The sequence below is a fragment of the Penicillium cosmopolitanum genome, assembly GCF_028827165.1.
Source record: "Penicillium cosmopolitanum strain IBT 29677 chromosome Unknown utg000004l:1.0-4361866.0:1.0-4365735.0, whole genome shotgun sequence".
Lineage (NCBI taxonomy): Eukaryota > Fungi > Ascomycota > Eurotiomycetes > Eurotiales > Aspergillaceae > Penicillium > Penicillium cosmopolitanum.
Window position 1 is genome coordinate 2,800,284 of NW_026622674.1, and position 26,650 is coordinate 2,826,933.

At 51.2% G+C, this 26,650-nt stretch overlaps 6 protein-coding genes across 6 annotated transcripts; 2 read left to right on the top strand and 4 right to left on the bottom strand.

Moving 5' to 3' along the window:
• Positions 1-254: 254 nt before the first annotated feature.
• N7509_002445 (uncharacterized protein) lies at positions 255-1,358 on the bottom strand (the record flags this gene model as incomplete). Its single annotated transcript, XM_056627082.1, has 1 exon — positions 255-1,358. The coding sequence occupies one exon, from the start codon at positions 1,356-1,358 to the stop codon at positions 255-257; it is 1,104 nt and encodes a 367-aa protein (XP_056492877.1).
• A 2,171-nt stretch (positions 1,359-3,529) lies between these two features.
• nut2 (mediator complex subunit NUT2) lies at positions 3,530-4,194 on the bottom strand (the record flags this gene model as incomplete). The annotated part of the gene is made up of 3 exons (XM_056627083.1): positions 3,530-3,893; positions 4,017-4,113; positions 4,164-4,194. The coding sequence occupies 3 exons, from the start codon at positions 4,192-4,194 to the stop codon at positions 3,530-3,532; spliced, it is 492 nt and encodes a 163-aa protein (XP_056492878.1).
• A 402-nt stretch (positions 4,195-4,596) lies between these two features.
• N7509_002447 (putative serine/threonine protein kinase) lies at positions 4,597-7,725 on the bottom strand (the record flags this gene model as incomplete). The annotated part of the gene is made up of 4 exons (XM_056627084.1): positions 4,597-5,771; positions 5,854-6,565; positions 6,634-6,782; positions 6,831-7,725. 4 exons carry the CDS (start codon positions 7,723-7,725, stop codon positions 4,597-4,599), a joined length of 2,931 nt encoding a protein of 976 aa, XP_056492879.1.
• A 4,765-nt stretch (positions 7,726-12,490) lies between these two features.
• N7509_002448 (uncharacterized protein) lies at positions 12,491-14,598 on the top strand (the record flags this gene model as incomplete). Its single annotated transcript, XM_056627085.1, has 3 exons — positions 12,491-13,828; positions 13,890-14,168; positions 14,197-14,598. The coding sequence occupies 3 exons, from the start codon at positions 12,491-12,493 to the stop codon at positions 14,596-14,598; spliced, it is 2,019 nt and encodes a 672-aa protein (XP_056492880.1).
• A 2,217-nt stretch (positions 14,599-16,815) lies between these two features.
• On the bottom strand, positions 16,816-18,541 carry N7509_002449 (MAP kinase kinase MKK2/SSP33; the record flags this gene model as incomplete). The annotated part of the gene is made up of 5 exons (XM_056627086.1): positions 16,816-16,947; positions 16,998-17,162; positions 17,185-17,372; positions 17,430-17,721; positions 17,804-18,541. The coding sequence occupies 5 exons, from the start codon at positions 18,539-18,541 to the stop codon at positions 16,816-16,818; spliced, it is 1,515 nt and encodes a 504-aa protein (XP_056492881.1).
• A 5,352-nt stretch (positions 18,542-23,893) lies between these two features.
• On the top strand, positions 23,894-24,604 carry N7509_002450 (GPI anchored serine-rich protein; the record flags this gene model as incomplete). The annotated part of the gene is made up of 3 exons (XM_056627087.1): positions 23,894-24,199; positions 24,273-24,424; positions 24,490-24,604. The coding sequence occupies 3 exons, from the start codon at positions 23,894-23,896 to the stop codon at positions 24,602-24,604; spliced, it is 573 nt and encodes a 190-aa protein (XP_056492882.1).
• Between the last annotated feature and the right edge of the window lie 2,046 nt (positions 24,605-26,650).

Sequence of the window (26,650 nt, forward strand, 5' to 3'; positions counted from 1 at the left end):
GATGGGGACAGGGTCTGAAGGCCGGGAGCGAGAGCCCGGGGGTGAACCAAATGTACCCATGCACTTGACTCAAATCTCAGTGCATGAATAAAGTACATCTGTACCCTGCATGGGGTTCAGCGTTGCGGTGGGATATCACATGTGCGTGCGCATGTCACATAAGTCGTAAATTCATCAATGAGTGAAATGGTAGAAGTATGTTTGGAAGGGGTGATAGATGTGTGGGTGGGGGTATCATGATCGGGTATAGGGCCTCATCCTGGCTTTTCAGGTATCCTCGCCGGTTGGCGCTGGTAGTGAGACCAGGGGTCATTGAAATCGATTGATGTATGATCGCCATGACTTCTGATATGTGTCCCCGAGCCCCACGAATTTGGGATCTCTGCGCTGCCATTCTGGTCGCGAGACGGGCAATGTTCGAAATAGGCGACGGAAACATCGTCATCCATCCAGGATTGTCCTCGAGTAGTATGTGTTTGAGCGGTTGGGGCGTGGGTAAGGTCCGAGGTGACGCGAGTCGCATCGACGAAATCAGGGAGTTCGCGGGGCACGGAGAAGGATTCGGGTTTCCAGACGTGATTGTGGACGAGGTGAATTAGTTTACCGAGGACGGCGAACTCAAGCTTCAATTTAATACTGTAGACGGCGCCTTTCAACATTGTCTCCATGATATAGTAGTCGCGGTATTCGGCAACAAGAAGTCCAATATCCATAATGATGATAATCAGGTTAATGATGATGAGTTGGTACTGAATCTTGCGCTTAGAGCGGTCCATGTCGAGGTGTATCATGCGGACTGTTTCCCAAATGTAAAGACCCGAGATTATGAACTCCTGTAGACAGAAGCCAGTCATTTGAATCTTCTCCATGACGTTATACCCGTTTATATAAGGATGAACATGTCTTTCTCCCGCGAGGTTACTGCCATAGGTCAGAACGGTGGTAGGAAGGTGAAGACAGACAGCGTTGACGAGGATCATGGTCAGAACGCGCCGAAGAATGCGCTGGTTGTCGAGGACTAAGTGAAGACGCGAGTATAGAACAATAGACTGGCCGGTCACCATCGTCCACCAGCCAATGGTGAGGAAGGTCACCGACAGCCATGTCGCAGAGGTGAGTTCGAAGAACTTCAAGAGGAAACCAAGGGAGTATGGGATCAAGCCGACAGCACAAGAGACGAACAAGCTCCAGAAATAGAGACCGCGGTACTGGGCAAAGGTGACGAAGATAAGGATGATCAGTTCGAAAGCGTTGTACCAAGTGACACCAGCCAGAGTAGCGATGGTGATCTGCATTCCCAAAGAAGTGCCTTTGATGCCGCCGGTGATGCCCTCGCCGGCGGCGGTGATATTCGCCATGGTGCTTGTCAAGGAGAATGGGGCATGATTAGGTGGGGAAAGGGAGAAGCAGCATTAGCAGCAGCATCAGCATCAGGTGAGAGAAGAGAGGATTCATATGGGGGCTTTTTTGGGGGGAGGGGGCTTGGGGCTTAGGTCTTGGCCTCGACTGGGTTGGGACTGGCCGAGTGCCGCGGGTGGGGGGCGAGTCGATCATGAAGTGGCTTACTCCGGGGGCAAGCAGACAAAGCAAGTCAATCAGATCGGAAAACGCCCGACAAAGACGGGTGGATTGGGGATATGTGGGATGTTAGCGAAAGGATTCGATCCCTGCGCTTGGGGCGGGGACTATTGGTTGCTATTCCTGGGCCGTGCGATGAACAGTCCAACTGTTAATTGCCGCAAGGCGCAGATGCGATCCATGCTCGAGGTAATTGATACATTGAAAGTCGAGTCCCGCCTGGTGGGATGTATATGTATCGGATATATTATCAAGGCAGGGATTGGACTCAGGAATAACTATCAAAAGGTTCCCCGGTTGAGGTTGGGGATGTACCGGAGTGGGTCAGGGGCAGCTTGGGAAGGAACGGGGTGTGACCTGGGGGAGACAGGAGAGGCAGGAGCAGCCCAGCTAGTCCTCGGTCCAGTGACGCCAGGTGACTTCAGGTGACTCGACACATTCAATACTCAACTTCCTCGTATACATGTACCCTTTGGTATACTTACACCTACATCTACACCTACTCTCAGGCAACTTGGACGCCTGCCGTCTGTGTTGTTCACCTGCACACCCCGGGATCCCCAGTCCATCCAATCCAGTCCAGGCCAGTCCCACTCTGAGTCACCCTCAATGCGGTCAAGCGTCGGGACACCTGGTCGACGCCGGCAAGTTTCGGTGTGCAGGTGCAGCAGACGATCAGAGGCTCTGCAGACCCATCACACGGGGGAAGACAAACAGCAATATCGATGACAATATACGTACTACCATAGGTACCAGAAGTACAGTACCGACGACATACATACATACGATACTCGTGCATATGGTGGACAGTGGACTGGGGATGTGGACTCCAGGGTGGATAGACATGTCATAGCATCCACTCAAGCTGCTAGCTGCCAGTTACCACCTGCCAACTTCCAGCTACGAGTCTCTTTGTGGGGAGGGCACGGCCACCAGCACGGTCGCTTTCAACACGGCAATTGATCCTGTGCTCCGGTCTGAAACACATGCCTTCGCGCAATCTAGCCTAGGCTACCAAAGACTCGGTGTGTCCTTTCCCATAGTCAACGGTGATGATCAGTCATTTATTCAAGGACCTCTCCAATCAGATCCGCTTGTATAGAGTGCCTTGGGACAAGTATCGACGTAACCAGTTCATGGGGAAAGTGACTACTGATAGCCCAGGGGGAACGCCACCATGTAGTGTCCCTCGAGTACATTATCACCATGCATAATAGATGGTCTGCCATAAAATACTCCCAATATCCCGACAAAATCAAATCAAATCACATCCATAAACAACACCCAGCGCCTCGCTAAACCCTCACAAAGAAAACAAGGTTACGACAAGAACAAAGACTCAACAACCCCGGAAAACCCCGACTTAACCCTAACGCCCCATACCCTGTCTTGGCACTCGCCCTCCTCTTCGCCCTCGTACTAGTAGCCATTCAGGTCTGTAGAAATACCGCAAGTCGTATTCTGGCCCCCAACAACGACATCATTCCATCCAAGGACACAAATTCCCCGGTGGCCTTACATTAACCTGCATCATCATGAAGTCAGAAAAAGATCCGTTCGTGTCCCCATGAGGCTCCCTCACGCCCACCCATCAGCCCGGTGGCCCAGACAAGCCCAGATCTCCAAAGCACGGAGTATTTCCATCAGGTACCCCGTATAGATAATGAGACCGTAAAACTGTAGGCTGCAAGATAGTCGCGCGAGGCAGAGACGGGATGGAAAAGGACGGGTTCGGGCTCGGGCTCAGGCTGGCCTGGATGGATGAAGACCGGGCAGGGCAATTCAAGAAATGCCTCACCCTGCCTCGCCATGCCTTTCCTATTCCCTCCACTTCCCGTTCGAATTGGCAGTGCGGTGCGGTGCGGTCCAGTGCAGTACAGTGCGGCGCCCGCTCAACCCAAATCCAAATCTTAATTAGGATTTGCATTCGCATTCGGATTTGAACTCGAATTCAACCCCCCACCCGCGGTTCCCCCGTCACCGCAACAACACGATCAACCTCACCCGCACACTCAGGCATAGCACTCCGCATCTCACGGGCCAACACATCCCGGAACCCGGCGAAAGCCTCCCTTTTCCCCTTCAGATCTTGATTGCCGCGCTGTACCAGCTCGACGAATTCACGCGTGTAGATGTCTGGGTTGCGCGCGCTGTCCACGTAGTCGATTATCTCGGGCGGTAATTGGACGCTTGCGAGGCGCGGGTTTGCAGGGTCGTCGTTTTGCTGATTCTGCTCTGAGTCTGCTGCGTTCCCGTTGTCGGGCGGGAGTTGGGTGTGTGTTGAGAGGGTGTTTAGGGTGAGAGTGAGGTTTTTGCTGTGATGATCATGCTTGTTAGCTTGAAGTTCCTCTTTCTTTCTCTCTCCCTCTCCCTCTTCGACTTTACGCATTGTAGATTGGATTTTTTGGCAGATCCTTGAGCTTTGCTCTTTCACGTACATTTTTCGGACCAGCTCTTGTTGCGTTTCTGGGCCTAGGTAGCCGTGCACCGCGGATTGGATCTCGAAGAGGTGCTGGATTACGTCTTTCAGGTCGTCTGCGGATAATTAGCGTTGGCTTGTGTAGCTTCTCGAAGATAGTACGCACCATCGACCGTATTCAGTAGGACAGGAGCCATGATTGCTGTGTCTTATCGCTGAAAGGATGTGGTGAGGTTCTTGGGCGTGGGGTTGGAGAAGGCGGTGGGAAAGCTGCAGGCGGAGGGAACGGGCAAGCATCCAAGGTTCCAAGGAAGGAATCTGGACCACGCGTTGTCACACTTGGTGGAGAGTACGTATGTAGTACATATGTAGGGTGTAACTATGTCTGTGCTATCTATACTACTACATAGTATCTACTCAATGCTTGTGTGCGCGGCAAGGGATAAGTCTAGATGCTTCGTTTCAATGAGGGTTATACCTCATGTCATATGTCACTCACTGTCTATCTATATGCACCCCTCCGAATCAAATACAAATCACCAGGTGGAACACGCTAATATCACGGCAACATTACACCAAATAAAACATCCGTCTAGGCGTTACACTTCCCGCGTCTTCAGCTTAGGGAACTTGGGGATCTCAATCTCCGTCTCCATTTCCATGCCGGAGAGACTGGGGAACCGCCGGCTGAAGTTCGTCTCCCAGTCTTCACCCGGGCTGGTTGGGTTCGGCTGGCTTCGCTCGCTGCTGGTACTGGGCTTGGAGGCATCCGAGGCCCCTACGCGCAGGTTCTTAGGCTTCGGTGGTGCAGTTGGGGGTGCGGCCGACCGGGATGCCGGGCGTTGTCCAGACGAGTAACCCGTCGACGTAGAGGTAGCAGTCCGAGGAATTCCAACGGGGACACTGGCACCCTCGCGACGGTCCGGCAGAGGTATGTTTCCTTCACGGCCACCGTAGACGGGACCAGGAGTTCGAGATGTAGGGATTGGGTTTGATGGAGGACGTACATCGCCCTGGTTTGCCGGCAAATCAGGGGATTCGGTGTACTTGCCATATCCAGACGCGGTTTTCGGTGCGGCGGCGGGTTTGTTAGATTCGCCGATAAGCGTTTGAACTCGGTTTTGGATAGCCCGAGACCGGTGCGATTCAGCACCTCCTTTTCCACCGTCGTTCTCGGCGACCCGGCGTCGATACTCGGCCGCAGCATTGGCAACCCGCTTCTCCTCCTGGGAGAGGCGACGGCGCTCTAGCTCGCGGCGGGTCTCCGGGGAAATGTCGTCTCGATCCAAGTCATCTAGCACAACATCATCCTCATAAGGCGACATGTCGTCGTTTCTGGCTTCGGTATCACTCATCAGACTTGTCTTGGGGGCCTCTTCTGACGAGGGGGTCGCGGGCTTGTCGCTCTCGAATCGGCGGAATGCCTCACCAAATCGGCCCGCGAATAAGTTCTTGCTGCCTGAAAGTGAAAGTGAAGACAAGCTACCGCGCTTGCTGTGCTTTGCGCCGCTGCTAGAGCGCTTCTCCCTCTTGCGATTGATTTCCTCCTCTTCCTTCGCTCGAAGGTAGTCTATATCCGAAGAAATGTTGGCCCGTTCATTATCGCGGTCCAGCTCTGTTCGGACTGATCGCAATGGCGCACCGCCTTCGTATTGCGACAAATCCAATGACGATCTCGACGCCTCCGATTCCCGCGGCACGTATCCGGCCTGCACTGACACTGGACGAGCCTTGGCGATGGCAGACTTTGATCGGCCCACAGGATCATTCGCATCTCAGTGCAGATGGGCGTCGTAAAGTCTCCATGGAAGGACGCGCGGAGCTAGAAAGGTTCGACAAGCGGTCCGAGGACAGACGCGGGCTTGCTTCAGGGCGCAATCCCGATGATGGGGGAGATGGTGCCTTCTTCTGTTCCTCCTGTGTCCAGGGCTGACTTGAGGGACGATCCTGTTCAGAGGTTGGGAATCGATAGATTGGGCGGTTGGACAATGTGCGTTCTTGCAAGCGAGGTGTCTGAGCAGGCGATGTCATGGTTCCAGTAGATACCATTGCAGGGCGCTTAGGAGTAGGTTGATATAGCGGAGTGGATTGTCTAGCAGACACCTGCTGGGGTTCGCGCACAGGCGAAGTCTGCGATTGTCGACTGGAAGGAGGCTCCTGTCGCGCTGGACGTTCTGGCGAGGTTTGTCGAGCAAATGCTTGGTCGGCCAAAGCATTGGTGAGTCTCTGCGAGAGTTCATGGTCGTCCGACTTATCCTTTGCCGTCGGCTCGAAATCAAACTTGTCCCCGTTTTCGTGAAGAATGTCAAACTGATCCAAGGTGGGGAAGCGTTTAGAAAGCTCGTCGGACTTCTTGCTTCGGGCTGCCGCGCCTCCATCCAGCGCGGCAAATGGATCACTAGAAGTTGCATCTTTGGAGCTACCACGGTATGGGGAGGGGCTTGCTTTAGCAGAGTCGTGTGATGACTGAGGCTTTCCTGGCCGTCCTCTTCGCATAGGTGCGATCTCAGGAATGACCTTGGTTTCCTCGACATGGAGCGAGTAGACTGCTCCCACCGGGGGGAGCATCTGTTGGTGTTGGAGGCAACTCCTGGTTCTTTCGCGTCTCGGAAACAGTTCGGTTAGAGTATATCTACCTTCATGTCAGTAAAATTCGCATAGCGGTAGGGGGGAATGATTGCACGAACATCTCGAATCGGAACTTCCTTGCCCTGCATGTGACACATTTCTCGCACCACCTCATATATATTAGGCCGCTTCTGCGGGTTCTCTCTCAGCATGGAAGCTGTGTCCGGTTAGCCAAGTTCTTCGACCAGAGACCTCTTGCACTCACCAATCAACATCTTTAACCGGTCCGAAAAATGGGGGTATGAGGGGTATTTGAAAGTGGCATTTAGAATCGCCATCTGACCCACTTCCTCAAAGGGGGTTGTATAATAACATAGTTTGTACAGGAGCACACCAAGGGCCCAGATATCACTCTTCTCGTCGATCGGTTGTTTCCGATATACATCAATCATCTCCGGACTGCGGTACTGCAGCGTTGTGTGTCGCTGCACATCATCCTCAATCAAACGACCCTCCGCAGCAGATGTCGCCGCCGGGCGAGGAGGGGCGGAGGATCCAAAATCGCAAAGCTTGTAAATGGCAGAGCTTCCCTTGCCCGAGATGAGGATGTTCTCCACCTTTAGATCACGATGCAGCAGAGGCGGCTTCAGGTAGTGCATACAGGCGACACCCTCAGCGCAGTCGGAGAAGATCTTAATGATCTCCGGCTCCGTCAGGCGGTTCTGCAGCCGAGTGTTCATGAAGTCAATCAAACCACCGCCGCCACAGAACTCCATGAGTAGGAATACCTCATATCCGCCTCCGCTGAGTTGGGAGGCATGCGAATCAAAATATTTGACAATATGCTTATGTCCCTTCAGCTTCTTCATCGTTTCGACTTCGGTGCGCATGTTCGCCAGGGCCGATTTATCAGGCACAGCCACCCGCTTCAGCACTGCCGTCTCCGTGCCATTGATAGGTTGGGGTAACCGAACAACATAGACATGAGCGAAGCCACCCTCAGACAGGTATTTCTCAATCACCACGCGGTGACTGCCGACCTGGACCTTAGTCCCGGGGAGGAAGGTCCCCGCAGGCGCGGTTACAGCGGCGACCGGGTTATAAGCGGGGAGATGGCGCGACGCGGAGTGGCTCTGGTGAGAGGATTGGAAGGAGGACATGGTGGTCGGAGGGGCCCTAGACGGGCAAGGGGGGTTGGATTGAGGGGTCTGCGATCTATCGATGCGGCATAGGAGTGGAAGAGGGAAATGAGTGCTTGGGAATGAGGGTGAGAATGGGGCCAAGAGGACAGTTGGCGGGGGAGCGGAGAGATCGAGGGGGGGAAGAAGGAAGGGAGCGATATCCTCCCACAGAGATGAGAGAAAAGAAATAAGTAGTGATGCCTCCACCGAGGTTGAAAGTCAACAGCAACGAGGCAGAGAAGAAGGGAATCTGAATCTCAAGTGGAATGATCCAATCACCGCCGGCGGGTCACGTTGCGGCGCGGTGATGCTCTCCGCCTGCGCTGTGCCTCCTACGTAGTACAACACATGCTTTTTTGGTCCTTAGTCTCCTACTTTATTTCTATATCCTCCCCGGTTATCCCTCCGAACCCGAATTTCAGTTTTTGTTAATTGCAGGCTGATTTTGATGATGATGAGGGTCAGTATGTACCATGACTTGCTCAACGGCTTGAAAGGTGTCTATTCCATCTGCGAGCCTGATCAGGGGCCCGCATCTCATGGCCCCGTCATGGGACCGCGGTTGCCCATGCCTTCCATTGACCACCATGAAGACTCAACCAGTGGCTGCTTATTCTCAGCGTAATTATCCCATCCGACATGCTTGTTAACGTGACCTACGTCCGCTTTTCCTCTGGCTTACGGAGTATACCTCTGAACATGTTTCGGGGAAGTGCCGTTTCGCCTCGAATATCGTGGACCCACTACGCTTGAACTATCTTTCCCCAACAACCGCTTGACCGCAATCTCGACAACCATCGAGATGACTCCCTTTCCCCACTCTCGACGCTATACTGGGCCGAGCTGGATGATCGGGGATGGGTGTCTCCCGGTAGAAGACTCGCAAGAGCAAAAGCAGCACACCGGGCCACCGTACACCGTGGTCCGTAAGGTAACAAACAGTCTCAATCCAGCCTATACGACATCGCTCGTATTGCTGAGGCAGGGCATCCATCTTGCTCCGCTCTTGACCCATCCACCCCGCCTTGAAGCCGGCCGCTGGCCTCGTATAATACCACGATGTAGAAACAATTCAGTAAACCATGGGAAGAAAACAATCCGGGGACCTAAATACAGTGGCGTTGCAAAAGGTTGAAACATCCTACTATTGCCCACCATTATCGACCGCCTTCTAATGGCAGACTGGTAACTACCTAAGATGGAATAGATTGGCTACTCTATTCCATCTTCGGTAGCTACTTGTTCCCCTTGGGAAGACAGAGATCAGGGCGGTCAACAAAGGGTTTCAAACCTTTGCAACACTACTGTATGAATATTGATGGGATACAAGGGCCTTGGAAGTAAAAAGCAGAAAACCTCATTAAATCGACAATATTTCTGCTTAGGATCGACCCATCCAACCGCAAACTTAGTAAATGCATCCTCCACAGCTTACAGGTGTGACCTTCAGCTTTTAACAAAGACGCACATCTTCAGCCCCCGTGACGGTTTTGATGTCAGCGAAGATATCCAACAAGGGAGTAAAATGGGATATATTCAAAGATGTGTCGGCGCCGATCAGTATGCCGATTGCTGTATTAAAACTGCCAGAGCAGATCAAACTTCCGGAGTCCCCAGGGAGTGCGAAAGGGTTTCCTGCACCTCCACTTACAGAATGCTCCCGGGTGGTAGTAGTCAATTCCCCATGCGCAAGATCTCTGGCATGATGGATATGCACTGATCGTACCGTATTCATAAATCCCCGAGTAAATCCGGTTGTTTGTCCACTTTGTAAGCATTCTCATCTTATTCTGCGAGCTTGCTATTGGGTCTATGAATCGACCTGTTCTGCTGTATGGATATGCAATTGACTATCTAGGGGTCAGCACTGAGCTAATGTTAATGGAACTTGAAGTAGAGAGTTTCCCATACCTTGTTATGTTCGGGTAGTTCATATGTCTTGGGCAAGCGCCTAGGGTCAACCTTGATAAGCGCCCAGTCGTATATTTAGGGCCTTTAGTCTCTTGCGGACAGGATTCTGTGCTGACCACTTCCGGCGTAAATATATCCCAGCTGAATGCCTTTTTCGAGAAACTTTTCAAAAATTTCTTGTTTTCTTTCAAGGAATTCATCCGTTCAGTCCAATCCTTGAACTAGAATTCCTCATCCGACGTCATGGAGTCTTCCGATTGTACTTTGTTTTTAAGATCACGGAGTCTAACCCAAAATGGCGCGTCAATACTCTTCTGACAGTCTGAGATTGCTTCTTTTAGATCAGAAGCTGCTGGTTGATTAACTTGCAGCCATTATTCAGCTCTTTTGTCTGTTGGGAAAACTGGATTGGATGCCCAGAAGTCGAAAGCTGGTAAATGTGGTTGCTTGTTAGGAGGGGGCCACGTGCAATGGAAGCAAGTGAGAGCGACGAGTTGCCAATTAGGGTCTTTCGCAAACTTGAGCCCCACAAGGCATCCCAGGGTAGACGAGCCTGTTGGGCATCCATGAATACCGATGCTAGCTCCAGGCTGCACATATCGTTGGCATGAATTTTTTGTTAGATTCTCATCAACCCTAGCACTTATGCGTGGCTTCGTCCACCATTCATTTATCTTGAAAATGATGTCCACACCATTCACACCCTCCTGTGTCAATATCTTTCTGATCTGTTGGATGCTCCTATCGGAAGTACCTGATACTGACTCCAGAAGACTGATGATCACGGTGACTGGGTTCACACTAGGCAATCTCTCGACTCCATATCGCCAACAAGACACTCCAGACCACATTTGAACATCTGCAATGCTCAGGATTTCATCACAGATAGATTCCCATTGAGGGATAATAGGATGCGATTGAGGAACCGGAAATCACAGTGCACGCCTCATAAAATCGTTAATGATGAGCTCGACCGAAAGTCCGTCGATGTGGGAGCGATACTGGGTATGGATTCTCTTGGCTGCCGCCCGCCACCAGGATGATACCGGAGGAGTGTCGTGTCTGACGATAATAATAACAACAGTCGGGATAGGTGCAGGCTCACTGTGATGGTTGAAAGTCTTCCGGTTATTGAAATCTTAATCGCCTGGGTGATTCCGCAGTCTCGTAAAATTCGCCAACTTGTTTCCATAATTTCTTCACAAAGATCACGGCCGACTTGGCTGTTTCTGAGGCTACTGATGGGTATGCTGCGAGTTGGGATTGTGCACAAATATGGCCCACCAGCACGGTAGTTCGATCCCAAAATCCTTCATCGTCAACGCTGGAATCAGTACTCCAGATAGAAGTTGCGGGCGAGGTCGAATCAAAGGCCATCGAATGAGGATTCGATCGAGGTGAGGTGCTAGTGGAGAAGGATCTTGATTCCGACATTTTGAAAATATTGTCGTGTTCCAAGAAGAAATCTAGCGACGAGGTAACGGGTTAGAGAACGGGCAAGAAAGAAAGTAAGGATAAACTTTTCGAGCCCTGCAGTTTTATAGTACTTGATAATGACGGTGCAGCAGTCAACCTTGGAACTGTATTAGGTACTACTAGTATTAAATAGGATCTTAGTCCATGGATATAACCAGCTCCATAATTAGACAATAACTTCCCATATGACCACAAAATAACACGAATAAGATGTTAGACCCAGATGACTTCCTTTTAGTTTGCCTACTGTAGCTGTTTTGCTACCGTTTTGATGGCTGCTGCGGTGTTGGTAGCCTTATTCAATAAAATTCCCTGTGCTTCACTTCCCAGTCACCCGTATCCCATTAAGATTCATATTTAGAATCTTGAATTATTCCCTCCCTATTGTTTCCAATTGTCCCTAGAAGTTCTACCTGCAAGCGTCGTCTGTCCTCGCGGCTCCGGTGCCTTGATGCCTCAGGCCTTGAAATCCCGCTGACGTAAAACCGCACTTTGCCCGAAATGGTAAAACCAAAACAAACATTTTTATTTCCGATTCAATTGTCGAGTCCAGCTTGGGTTTCAATGACAAAAGGTGCAGAAGTACCAAAAGGATTAGCTGTAAATTGTAGTCCCTCAGTCACAATACCGGCTTGATAATGGATTACCCCTCCTTCTTCGAAATGATCTAGACTCGAAGCAAGGATGTTCAAATCGGCCCGCCTGGTATCCCTCGATGCTGTGCCACTGATAGTAAGGCTCGTTACCGCGTGGCTTTGGAGGAATTCAACATTTTTGAAATACCAGATAGCCGTGGAATTTGCTGGTAAAACGATGCGATCGAAGGGTGGGATTGGACGCGCCCGAGTTGTTTTGCTGTGTGATGGCCACGTCCTCACTGCATGGAGCCGCCGATCCTTAGCGGCTGCCATGCCGGGCCACTTCTCTCCTAAACAACTCCCCTCCCCCCGTTACAACCCTCCCTCGTTGTTATCCGATCACCCATCTCTCGGTTGTTCTTCGGAGATCAAAACCGGTTCTTCGTTTGGCTTTTATATAATTCTTCTTCTACCTACCCTCTGACCGGCTTTCTCAAGCACTGTATGGCCTAGGGCCTCAGTGCACATCTCTCACCACAACGAAATGAACGGGTTATTCACTTGCAATCGTATCGACACCCTGTTCAATTAGCCGCGATCGCATCATTCGAATCGTGCCGCTACTGAATCGAGCTGGTTTGGACCAGTTATATATACCCAAGAGGGACATTACACTCGGCTGCGCGATATTCGTTCCTCCGAGTCGGCAGGCCGAATCGCATTATTTTTCGTCATCCAACCATCTTCCTTCCTAAAACTCGATCGCGATCGCGATCGCAATGGATGGCCCTCCACCCCCTCCCCCGCCGCACGGCGAGAATCCTCACACCACCGACGGCGAATACCGGAAATCGTCCGATCTACCGCCCGGAAACTACGACATATTCATCGTCCCGCCGCACTCATCCGGCGGCGGCTTCTTATACCTCCCCTCGCTACAATGCCACCGCAACAGTTTCCTCGCCGGCGCTGCAAGCACACTTCTTGTGGTCATACTATGGTCTCTAGTCGCTCCCACCGTCAGAACATGGTATATGGCTTCGGTCTCCAACGGCCCGGGAGGAATGGGAATGATGGTGGTCGCACTTGGTTTAGGCGTTGCTGGTTGGGCCTTCGGAATGTCTCAATCTAATTCCCGGGGAAATGGTGACAATAATGACAATGGCAATGGTGGTGGTGGTGGCCGATTCGGCGGCGGCTACTCTGGCGGTGCTGGACGCAATGCCAATGACCAGTCCTCCAGTTCCAACCGCAACAGCGGCTCAAATTTCGGCGGTAATGGGTCAGGACATCGACAACAACGAAGCGGAAACTTTGGCGGGGGTCAGAATTATGGCAACCAGTATGCTGGCAATCAACACGGCGCCGAGGCTCCCCCAAACGCGGAAGATAAGGAGAAGGAGAAAGAAAGGGAGCGAGAGAGAGAACGAGAAAGAGAAAAGGAAAAGGAGCGCCAAAAGGAGAAGGAGAAGGAAGATCGAAAGAAGGCCGAACTGGAGCGCGAACGTGAAGAAGCCAAGCGCAAAGAGGACCTTCGTCGAAAGATGGAGGAATTCAAACGCAAGCGTGACGCCGAAGCCAAGGAGAAGGAGAGAAAGAGAGAACGCGAGGCCATGGAGAAAGAACTTAAGGAGCGCCGAGAGCAATTGGAACGTGAAATGGCTGCGGCGAGGGACAAAGCAGAGAAAGAGGCACGCGAGCGACTGGAGAGAGAAGCCGCCGAGGCCCGCGCAAAGCAAGCAAAAGCAGCCGCTGACGCAAAAGCCGAAGCTGACAGGCTCGCAAAGGAAGCCAAAGAGAAAGCCGACAAACTGGCCGCCGAGGCAAAGGAGAAGGCTGCCAAGGAGGCTGCTGAGAAGGAAGCAGCAGCCAAGGAGAAGGCCCAGAAGGAGGCCATGGCCAAATTCGCTGCTCTCAAAGAAGCGGCCGCTAAGCGCTACGCAGAGAAGAAGGCCCAGGAAGCCAAAAGCAAGGCCCAACAGCCTGCGGCTCCTGCCAGCGCGACTAGCGCACCCAGGACACCTTCTCCAAAGAAGCAGCCACCCTTTCCAACCGCCAACACAACCATCGAAGACGATGCGTATTCCTTTTCGGCCCTACGATCGTCCACGGCGCCCGTATGGGAAGGCATCTGGGTCTGGTTCTGCGTACTCCGAGTCATCATATGCTCCGTCACAGTCAACAGCTCGCACGACACCTCCACCTTCGCATCGCAGCACATATTCCACCAAGGATCCTGATAAGATCGTGATCCAGGGTGTCTATCAGTTTAACAATGCCTTCATGAAGACTCCGGTTGCGCAATTGGTCTCTGGACAAGGCATGGTGACCGATGGTCTTGTCCTACGCATGACAACAGAAGGTCTTTTCGTCGATGACGATGTTCGTGGCGTCGGCCAACGCGAATGGGACGTCAAAGCATGGACTTTGAAGTTGGCTGAAATCTGGTGTCCCCAGGTAGGATCCAGCAATCAACCCCCCCAAGCCCGGTTCCAGCAACCCATTCTCTTTCCGTCGCGGCGCATCAGCAAACTCGATGCCCACCAACGAAGAATCCGACGCCTTTGCCGCCAACCTTCTCAAGGTTTGCAAAAACACCTGCCGATTGGCATCGCCAAGTGCCTGCTTCGCCCGGGGCTCTAACGCAAGTGGCGGTGGACCAGTCCAGCCGCCACAGGCCGAGTTCCGGGGCCTCCACATTCTCCGCGCTAGTATTCGCGATCAAGAGGGCAAGAAATATGTTTTTGTCCTGCAGGACACTGAAGCGTGGAAGCTTGCCATGGGTCTCCAGCGCCTGCGCGGTGGAGCCCTCGTTCGTGCCTTGGGCGTCTCGGCACTTCCAGTCCCCGAATGCAAGAGCATCCTCGGCGGACTGGGCTATATTTAAGGGATATTTGACGATGGATGAGAATATATAGGAACTGGCTTTATGAAGTCCAGATTCTATTTATTTCTCATATTTAGCGAGAAGGTTCCTTTTTGGTTTTATGGTTTTTTTTTCTCTCTGCCTGCATACTTGCGCTTTCTCGAGTTGAGCCTCTTCTCTCATTAGCGGCGGAGTTTGCTGCATTCTTTCTACTACGGTACATTCATTCGCTTTTTGTCCATGCCTACTACTACCCCTACCCCATATTTATTGAGATTCCCCCCGAAATGACTTGTTTTTTGCATGTTTTTGGTTTTACGAGTACAGTTGACGAGCATGTGGATGTTGATTGGGGACGTACATAGCATATATCATTATTAAATCAGAAACACTTTTACTTGGAATCAAACTTAACCAAGCAAATAATCATCTCGCAAATAATCCATCACAAACCTTGAACCAACCTGCCCCGGTGGGAACTTGAACACATCCAGGAAAATTCAACCCATCCAACTAATATCTATCTCCCAATCCTTGGGTGGTTTCCATATCATGGGCCACCCTTCATCCACCGCGAACAGAATATCGACCTCACCCAGTCCCCCTTTCGCTATCATTTCTCTGACCCGCTGAACTTCATTTGTAGATGGGCCCTTTGCTAACCTCCGAACCGTTCTGATGACGGTAACTGGCAGGCTTTTAAGTTCAGTCTCCGTGCTTGGAACCCCATATCGAAGGCAGGCAAGTGGGAAAAAGGGTTGGAAACTGTCTTCGTTGCTTTGGATCTTATCGTCAATGGCCTTCCAGCTCGGGTAAAGGGGGCCTTCCCGAGGAAGCAGATAGAACCTTATAGGTTGGTTCAATTTCTCGCGGATCAGTTCAACCGAAAATCCAGGCAAAAGTGGAGAGACAAGCTCAGTATGTATTCTTTTGGCAGCTTCTCGCCATCTTGAGGATTCTGGTGGCGAGCAATGTTGGAAGCAAACAAAGGACATGACCGGAATACCATCAAGATCCCTATAGCAATGAGAACCTTTATGAAACCGCCCACATCGTAGCGATATCAGTCCTCGACAGATTTGAATCCACCCTGGAGCAAGTTAGCTTTTGTCTTGCGACATAGACAAAGCGCGTGTTTCTTTAACGCGCCTAAGCTCCGCTATTTCTTCTCCAAGTAAAGCAACATATTCCCTGTCCTCTCCCGCTGAGAAACTTGAAGACTGCCTCCAAGAATTTCTAATGATCGCCCATATCACCATGGAAGTACTATGCCAGCTAATTTCCGGTAGCTCAATTCCAGTTGGCATACTTCACCGGTGCTCTCGAAGCGGACAAAGCGCGCTTTTCATTAACGCGCTTTAGCTCCTCTATTTATTTCTTAAGTAAAGCTAAATCTTTCCTGTCCAATCTCGCTGCGAAAAGGGATTAATCCGGTTACCCATTCGAGTCGGCCAATGACGCTGTAAGACTACTACAAAATACTACAGCTACTACTGACAGTCTGCATGGATTCATAAACAGTAAACCAATCGCAATGGTATTAGGTACCTAAATATGTGCCAGGCTAGTCGATGCATTGCAAAACCCAGACCAAGCTCAACCCAAACAGCCTAGGAGAACTATACATGGAAAAAGGAAACAAGGGAAGAAAAGAACAGAGAGCTTATGGTGTATGAAGATATGTCCAGGCTCGAAATGTAAATGGGACACACGGAGCGGAGGCCCTCCAGACAATAGATTTCCAGGAAGGGGAGTGGCGGTTAAGAGAAGAAGAAGGATGAGGGCGAGGGAGAGAAGGAGAGGAGGATGCGATGTGAGAGAGAAATATCAGGCCGTGAAAGGATCGTATAGGTAAGGCGTAGCCGATGAGTCAAGTCATAAACGCTGAAGGTGAAAAGAAAAGTGTGCAGAGGCAAAACATGTGAGGGTATGATTCGGACGCGAAGAGAAACCAATGTTTTTTTCAAGCTCCCGAGTTCCGGCCCGGGAGGAAACACGGCATGGCATGTAGATATGGCGCCAATAAATATGAACAGAAGTGTGATTCCAATCGTTGGATGAGAATGTCGTGATGTGATGTTAGTCGTGCCTTTTTTGAGTTCGTGTTGACAGCCAGGTCAACCCGTTGGGGTCCAGCCACCTCTTGCTCAAAAAAATGAGAACTCCAATGTGGTTGGTGACGGTGTGCAAATGAAGAAAGTAAGGAGAGTGGTGCACGGTGTACTGTGCTTCTTCTTTTTATTCCTCTTTCCAGTCCCACACTTGCTTCACAAAGTTCGCCATGTTGACCTTCTTGTTCTTCATGTCCTGCACCCATGGATGATCCAGCATCCGCCAGGGGTTGCTCGTCGAGGGGGCTCTTTTTCGAGGCTGTGATAGATGTTAGGACCGTTCCAAGAATAGATAGCTCTCAGTGGTACATACCAGCATTCAATGAAGTACTTGAAATTATCCGACCAACGAATACCATGATCCGGCTCATCCTTCAACTTGGGGATCGGCTGGCGAACAATGTATGTGAGAAGATCAATTAATCCAGCGCGGGGTTGCATCTCGGTTCCGTCGGCTGGGAAGGGGAATCGGTGCTGGGCGACTTCCAATAAAGACACGCCCAGAGACCAAACGTCGGAGGTAATGGTGTATGATTGGCCCGTGATACGTTCGGGGGGCCATGTAGTAGGATGTGCCGATAAAGGTGTTGGCATCGCCCTTTGTGCCGAACTCGCCACTGACACCGAAATCGCAGAGCTTGACTTGGCCGTCGCGGCAGAGAAGGATGTTGGAAGGTTTGATATCTGATGATGTTAGCCAAAGGTGATTTCAAATTTATCTGGGTCAATGGAGATACGTACCACGATGGATAATCTTTCGGCTGTGCAAATAGGTCAACCCGTTCAGCACACCCTCTGCAACCTTGCCCAGGACCTTTTCACCGGTCCGGCCTCCCAGCTTCTTCACTTCCTTGTAGATACTATCGAGACTTCCACCTTCGCAGAATTCCATGGCAATTGAGATAGTCCCAGAAGTCTTATCCATGAAAGCGCCGTAGTAGCGACAGATATGCGAGGATGCGCAGTCCTTGTTGAAGTTGAGTTCGCGAACGATCTGTTTCTTGACGTCGGGGTTGGGATCGGTGGTGATGATCTACAATCGGTTCGGTTCGGGTTAGCGATCACGGGGATCTTCACAGGGTGGATAGAAAAAAGCCTAAAAATGATATGCTCACCTTCAAAGCAAAGACGGTCTTGCCCTCCTTGAGTTTGCAGCGGGTCACGGCGCCACCAGCACCTTCACCCAAACTTCCCAGCTCAACAATCTTCTTCTGCTCACTGGCGGCATGCCAGCCCTCATCGTCCAAATCCTCCACGTCGAGCGGGCGGCCCTTTTCCAGACTCAATTTATCCAGATCGGGAAGTAATGAGTTGACGCTGGCCTCCCGCTTCATCTGTACCCCGCCCTCGGCATCGGAATACACCGAACTGATGGCGGATGAGGGGTCTGAGTTGCCTCCGGTCGGCTCACGCAGACCCATGGCGAAGTTGAGAGCCGAGTATGAGGAGTTTGCGGACGTGGGGCCGCTGGCCTTCTGGTCGAGCGGGGGTTGGCCATTCACACCCAGTCCGGAGGTGGACAGAGAGAGTAAAGAGGGTTTTCCATTGGGCTTGGACTCCTGCGGAAGATTCTGGCTACTGCCCATCGGGGTGGCCAGTTTCAGACGGGGCAAGGCGGGGCGGGAGGACTGCGAGTGCAGTTGGGGCTGAGGTTGCGATGGTTGGGCGGGTTGGGCGGGTTGCAAGGGCTGTAGTTGAGGGGCATCGACGGAGATTCCATTGTCGGTGACGGGCTTCGCACTAGGAGAAGGTGGAATGCCGAGAGTGAGCTTGGGGGCTCGTGGACTGCCGGAGTTATTGCGGTTGCCAGGCACGGGCGGGCGAAGGAGTGGGACAGAGGCGGAGGAAGACATGGCGAGATTGTTCTGCCTTTCCCCGGGCAGGAACAACTCGTTGGGATCAGCGAAGGTAGCCACAACGGAGAAGCGAATGAGAACGAGTGTGGTGGTGATGAAGGAGGGGGGGGAAGAAAGAGGAGAGAAGGTTGGAGGTTGGAGGTTGGCAGTTTTGAGGGGGGGAAGGAGGAGAGAAAGAGAGGAGCAGGTGACAAGTCAAGTTCAACTTGCATCCACCCACGTAAGAAGAAGAGGAGGGGAAATGGGACTTTTGTAGTAGTGCTGTGGGATGGGATAGAATAGAGTAGAATAAGATATAATCTTCAAGAGACTCAGCCCTAGAAGAATTGAAGATGAATATTAATAGAGTAGACAGTATTAATAGACCAGAGTCAGAGGGATACTCGAGGTAGTCCGTACTCGAGAAGAGAAGATCGGGTGGTGGGGCTGTGGTGTTTCAGAAGGCGCCTCGCTGAAACATGGTGATGGAATAGAGAATAGCTGGATATTGACACTCAGTGTAAGAGTCTGTAGTGTGCAGTCACTAAGTCTAAACTATGACTATGACTACTCCGTAGCTCGAGTTGGGCACCGGCATATATGCTGGTGACTGCCATACAGTATACAGACATACTGCCTATATCATATGCCATGCTGAATTCAAGTTGGGCATAAACGGTGCTGCCTTGGAGCCGCATTTCCTTGCACTCCACCATCTTCACCATTTCATCATTACCTTATTGCCTCATTGCAGCATTGCACCTCAAGCCATGCCTGAGCAAGATTGCAGAATCCCCGGTATCGACATCATCAACCCTCCAAATCCCCACTTGCTGCTACTGCCATGGAGTCCACAAGTCCACAACTTGAATCCTCCGAGGAGATAGTCTCGGAGACTTCTGAGATTGGTCCTGTTGCACGCCGTACATATTTAGAAAAATGCAAATGCATCATCACGACCCCCCAACCAAGGATACGGAGTAGTCTATCTAGGGTAGCCTCCCTGTGGCTGATAGATCAGATCCCTTGACAGTGGCTGAGCATCTTGCCAGGTCCAGTCTCATGTCATCATCTAATCGATCCATCCAGGTCTTCGATTCAATTTCAACGGCCCTTCTAGCAATGACGGCCCTACTCCCCTCCAGGCCTCCCCTCCACCCCTCTACCTCGTATGCCATAATCATTCAGCTCGTGTCTCATGTCCTCAAAAGCTCAATTTGCACCACCACCGTTGCACCGCCAGTTGCACCGCCAATGTTTCAAATCCCATCCCAAATCTTGACTCTGAGACAAGCCACTCGGCCCACTTCCACCGTCGCATTTTTCGGCTCCCCAGGTGTACAGCCACACCTACACCCATAGATCGACTCGGAAACTGAACCTAAGTTCATCTTTCCTTCTATTTACTCCTTGCAGGACCTCAAGCTATTACGGAGCAGAATAGCCACCGACAAGACCTGGATAGACGTCATCGACCACCTCGAATCCTGCTCTTCTCTCTTGACGCGCGGTTCGAGCGGGACAGCAAGGATCACAATCAATCACTCACGGCTAATTAGATTCTGCGCTGTCCTGTCTTGACTTGACTTTCGTAGCCAGTTTCCCTCTACAATTAGTAAATTAGTAAATTAGTCCTTACGAGGACTCCGCACTCCGTATTCCATATTACATAGGTATGAGCCAAGTCCTCGGCCAGGCAAAACAGAGCAGAAATGAGCCATGATCCTGATTAATTCCAATCTCAACGCTCGACCCTATGGACTCGGCAATTCGACGGATCTCGCCGCAAATAGACAAATAGACAGCCGCTAACCAACAGCCACAACTTGGCAGGGTAACGGCTTCTTCATGTAAGTATCGTGCCGATTCTTTTTCCTTCTTTTTTGCCGCGCCCAGCCTTAGTCCTGAGTCGCACTGAATATGAGACTAGTGAGAGGAGACTGGGAAATACATACTCCGTAGCTGAACTTAACTCAACTCAATCCTCCCCCCTCCTTCACTCATAATTCTCTGTCATTGCCGAGTCAATCGCTTGTCTCTCGTAGAATTCGTACTCGTACTCGATATGTACGAGTACTCAATAATCTCAGATCAGGTCGGGTGCTGTCCGGCATGACGCGTTGCCGCTGATCGCTTCTCGGCGCGAATTGCTCGGCGGCAAGATGGCCAAGATTACAGGGCTGAAAGACAATGTCGTGGAGAGGGGGACTCAAACAGGCTCAAGATTATGAAGGAGCGACCGTCTTCCACTCGGTTTGGTTGGACAGAGTATCGCCGAATGAGAGTCCACCCTGAGTGAATCCAATCTTCCCTTAACCAGAGGGTGACGATCACTTCGGCTACATAGACGATGTCCCTCACGCGCATCTTGGATCCAGCCCAGATGACAGAGTCTGGTACAGTTGGTTCGACCGGTCCACATCTTCCTTGAAAGAAAAGAGGCGGGTGAGTCGTAGATTTCGTGACTCCGACTCGCTCTCGCCTATCTTTCTATGCTGCGTATACTCCGTACATACCCCGTGCTCGTTCGAGTTCCGTGCCCCCCTTTCTCAGGAGAACGATAGTATCACTTCTGAACAGCGATCATTCCAATACTCCATGCTCTGTACTCCGCAGAGGAGTACTCACACGGATCGCACATCGGCCAGTGTGAAAAGCATAGATCCACAGAACCTATTATTATCCCAATGAACCCTCCTCCCCCCCCTTTTCAATAGATAAAGCGGTTCCACTGCTCCTTCACCCGGCTAAACATAGCACAAAGAAGCAGTCTGGGGTCTCTCGGGATAGCACGAAATACTAGGCACTAACCAGTGACTAGACCGGTCCAAGGATTTCGACGTTGCGCAAAAGAAGGACCAAAGGAAAGGGGGCGTCGTTGAGATTCAGATTCAATCCAACGAGATTCATGGAAAATCAATAGTCGAGGAATGTGGAGTCTGGGGCGGCCACGAGGCTACATATGTACATGTATTGGGTCGCATATGAGGATTGGTCTGGATCTCACAGAAAAGACGTTCCAGTCAAGGACTCGGAAGCCCAGGCTTTACTTGCATTTTGAGCCCTCCTACTCCATGAATTCGATTCATACGAATGCGCTATATGCTTGTCTGCCTGCGGGATGGGGTGTACTCCGTACATACTGCTGTAAACCCCTATCGTGGAGCCTCGCCCATGACCACGATTAAACCTTGGCGAAAGCACACCACTACCGGTCCTCCATGGCCATTGGCCCTCGGGCTAATGTATCACGACTGAACAAGCGGTCCGACACCGCCAATGCCGTCCTTCGTGGTCGAGACTCAGCAGGGTCGACTAGGATGCTGATCCATTACCGCGCACAGATACTGAGTCTGGTGCGTGCAGCTCAGTGTAAACAAGTACATACAACATACAGTAACCATAACAGGGGCCACAGAATGAAAATAAAAATTACAACTCCCAAGACATGCGTGATGCCAGGGACTAAACTAACTCAGTACATATGTACACAACTGGGTCTAAGTCTGGGTCTCGGTCTCTGAACTCCGTTCAAGGTCAGACAGACAGGCTCTCAGACCTGCCTCGATCCCCGATCTCATCAGGATCAGGGTCCTGGTCCTGGCCCTGGCTTGGCGAAGTCTGAAACCACGACCGATATCCCGACTCCGTACTCTAATGGAGAAGGACAACGCCACGGCACGATCAAGGGACCAAAAACTCTCGCCCAAGCCTCTTTTCTTGTCTCTGGTTCCCCCGCTCTAGTGGCTTGGACCTGGCATGTAAGCTCCGTTAAGCACTTTGTTGACTGGCGGTCTAACCGTTCGGGGAGGTGGTTGCAGTTTTGACCGGTCCCGCTGTGGGGGGACTACGAGGGCTGTTTCTCCGGATGCAGGAACAGGATGCAGGGCGGTATCGTAGTGGGCTGGGTGATTTGATCAGAATCATAACAAAAACAATATTTTTATTTTTTTTACTCTGCAAAATGATTTTTTATAATACTGGGGCAGGATTCTACTGTTGCTTGGTTTCAATGGAACCCAAGACAGTCATAGGGGATCCACCGAACAACAAATAGGATGGGGGTCGCGACGAGAATAGAAGCCCGTAATATAGCAATATACACCATCCACTGTGCAAAGAGGGAAGTGGAAAGTGGTAATACATCGCAATTACAGTAATCAGAGTAAGGCTCGGGAGACGAACGTGATTCGCGCACCCCCGGAATTACCACCGAATGGATCCAATTAAAGCAACCAGCAGACAGCTCTGCACTATGGATATACAGTGGCTCTGGAGCGAACCTCGGGTACCTGGGCGGGAGGACAAACCTGGTTGAGATGAACACTCGGAGTAAGGACTTCCGTTCGTCATCAGATGTGCGTTGTTTACGATGGTTTACCGGTGTTGTACGGGAGCCGTGCCCAGCGAAAGTGGCAATCATCCACGGGCTTTTCAGGGGTAAAGTGGAGATGGGACCCACGGGGAACGCCCGCACTGGTCGATGGCGTCAGGAACGGGCAGTGGATCGGCGGTGGATTGGCTGGGCTGCGTGGCCTGAAACCGCTAGACCCACTAGACATCGGCTGTGGGAGATATCGAAGACGGAGTAATATGGAGGTATACTCCGTTCGGGCTGGGAGTATATACGATATAGATGAGAGTGATGATGAGATACTCTGTTTCTTTTGGATATGTAGGTAGGCAGTATGAGGAAATCCATACTCGTAGATATCAACTTCGTACATCCGTCCTACAACTATATCATAAAGTAAGGAATGTCTCATCCACGCAAACGCCCCAGCAGATCGGCATCACAGACGACGCTAAAAACATTAGTGGCTCCCAAAATTACACACCAACTCGGCGTCACAACCAAACGAGGTTTCCCCCAATACCCCGTCTCATCCAATGACCGACTCCATCCAGGGGCCACTCGACTCCAGCCGGGCTGTGTGCAGAACAGATGACGGAGGTCACTGGTACTTCAATCATGCGGTGTGGATGGGTGAAGGGAAGTGGTCATTGGTACCCCCGTGGACCCCCCAACAGCGTCACTTCTTTTATTTCCGTTTTCGAGGGTTTCCCCTTTCCCCTTTCCCCTTTTTTTAGTTGACTCCGTAGTATCCGTAACCATAGGCACTCCGTAATTGGGGGGACCATGTTGATCCATGAGGACTAATCTCCCCGTTCATACAAAGGGCCCCTAACTCCCCCGTGGCCTTCCTTTCCCTTTCTTTCTTCTTCAAGTACATTCTTCGTTGCCATCGCATCCAGTCACTCTCTAGACTTCGGTCATCCATTCTTTAACCAACTACCAACACTCTCTTTCTCACCAAAGCTCCGCTTTTTTAAATCACCTTTACGGTTTATCAATTCCATACAATCAAAATGCGTTTCTCCACCGCCACCATTGCCCTCTTCGCCAGCCTGGCTGCTGCCGCCGTCCAGAACGGTGCCGACTCCACTGTCTACCAGACCGACGAGGTTACCGTCATCTCCTGCGCCGCCTCGGTCACCGACTGCCCCGGCCGTGAGACCTCCACCCCCGCCGCTGGTGTTCAGCCCACCACCACTCCCGCTGGTGTTGAGCCTACCACCACCCCCGCCGGTGTCGAGCCTACCACCGCTGCCTCCTCCGGCCCCAGCGGCGGTATGCCCCCTGCCTCCTCGGGCCCTGCCCCCAGCTGGTCCTCCGTTCCCGCTCCCCCCCGCTGTGACTCCCTCCGGTGGCTCTCCCCAGCCTCCCGCTGTCACCACCCCGGCCCAGAGCTACAGCTTGACCACCTTCACCAGCTGTGTCCCCACCGTCATCACCTCCCAGGTTCCCATCCCCTCCGCTCCCGGTGGTGGCTCCCCCGTCGGCCCTGGCTCCAGCGGCGTTCCCCACGCTCCCGGCTCCTCCTCCGCTGTTAACCCCAGGTAAGATTTATATCAACCAAAAAACCCTCCAATGATATCTATATTCAATTGCTAACCCATCCCAGCGGTACCTCCCCCGTCTCTCCCTCCGGTACCCCCGCTTTCAACGGTGCCGGTGCCGTCTCCGGCTCCCTCACCTTCGCTGGTGTTGCCGCCGCCGCTGCCTTCTTCCTGGCATAAATCATTCCATCTATGATGGATTACTATCTCTAATTGTGCCTCGCACAATTAGTTTAGTTTAAATGGTTACGGACATACGGAGAAGATACATGGAGAAGAGGAGAAGATTTGTGATTTAAATTTGGGTTCTGGTGATATACCTTGCCTGCCTGACCGATACTTGTTACTTGCTTCTGATTGGATATGTTTTATCCTTTTTTTCTGATTTTTGATATACATATTTATTTTTCCTATTCTTGGGCTTCCTGGATAGCTTCGGAGTTGTGTGAAGCGCTCTTGGTGGCTTGAGCACGATCTTAATGTAAACCATGACAGCTTTCACCCTTTCCTTACTTTCCAGTGATTTCAACCCGTAACACTTTTTTTTTCTATTCTTCTATTACACTTACCCTTCTTCTTTTTCAATGTATTCTACTATATACTTTGACTCTCTTTTGTCTATTTTCTTTAATTAGACGTGTGAATGTCAATTTTCATTTCGGAATCCAATCTTACTCTGAAGCCACTCTCCTCAAACCCCTGGTCGCCCCCGAAACGGCGACCTTGGCCCCCAGATTCGCCTGTTTCATTCCGCCAAGGAACGAGAAGACTCGGCGACACTAGAGTACTAGTATGTACAGACGGACCGCGATGTCTGAAACCAACTCTTTTACAGAGTCAAAAATTGCTCGTCTCATCTCGGGCGTCTCGATGCATGCAAATGCGGTGCACAGAGTACTTTAAATCAGGACCCTTTCCAATCGTATCTAATTACATACCCCCGCGGTCCCTATTGTTGGGTCGCGATCACCCAATTCTGGCGAGCAATGCGAAACAAAGTCGGCCCCTTCAAATAAACGAAAGGGCCAATCGCGCAGGTCATTCCGTGATATCCGTTGCACGGGTGACACTGAACCTTCGCAGTGCATATATACCTGTGGAGGAGGGGGCCAAGGACATTTCCACAACGAGGCTACTATTCCTCCAACCTTGGAGGATTGTTAAGGCGGGACTTGAATCTATTTCGCGACTAACTTTAATTGACTAGTGACCCTTGGCCAAGTAATTTCCAATTAGAATGGTTTCGGGAAATTTGAGGTTCATGGGTCCGAGTCCATTGGGCGGAAGACTAGTACTACTATGTAGTAGATAAGACTATGTAGTAGATATGCATGCTTAAATATGTACTAGGAGTAGTACAAGATTCGGAAGTATAAGGGTACATTCCAAGATTGCTTATGTCAGCGGTGGCATTCCAGAGTCCCGATTTACATAGCCACATCCAGTGTTTGGAACCGCGTTTATATATGTCTGATCTGACATCAGAATACTCAAAAGAGATAATCATGATATATGCAGCGCAACGTATGCCGAGAAAGGAAAGGAACAAGAACTTGAACAACCTTCCGAGATCAGGGCATGGAGTGCCTTGCAACGTGAATTATAGGGCTCGCGTGAGCATGACATCAGCCACCTGAGTAGGTTAGTAACCCGAGGTCGGCTTTTTAGTAGATTTAATGGGGCCGAAATCGTTGTTTTTGGAGCCAAGCCACTGCGGAGAAGCGCGTGTCCTTATTGATATTGCGATCTGCACCTACCTAGTACGTACAGCCAAGTCAACCCTGAGTCCGAGTCTTGACACTTCACTTGCTAAATATATCCAGCACGATCCTTGCGGTCCGGGGAAATTGAAAAGTTAAAATCCTAACAATCAAAATCCACATCCTCCCTGCATTATGATGAACACACCAACATCTGAGAAGGCATTTTAGGTCACCATCGCGAGTGGATTGGCCCCATATGTCACGGTCCAACAATCCCACCGGCACACGGCTCTCTTCCACCATGAGGATCTTAGCTCGCACCTTCTAGCCAAAATGAAACAGGATCCGATATTTAACAGAGAAGCTTTTTGTGATGGCGACATCCTCTATTGGTCGACCAAAAATAGTCGGCCCACTACCAACTCTGGCGCGGGTCGCGTTTGTAGAGAGAAGGGGCTATGCGCTAGCAACAACGAGATTCGATTCACCGCTGCGCAACATGGCACCAGGGAAGTAGGCAATT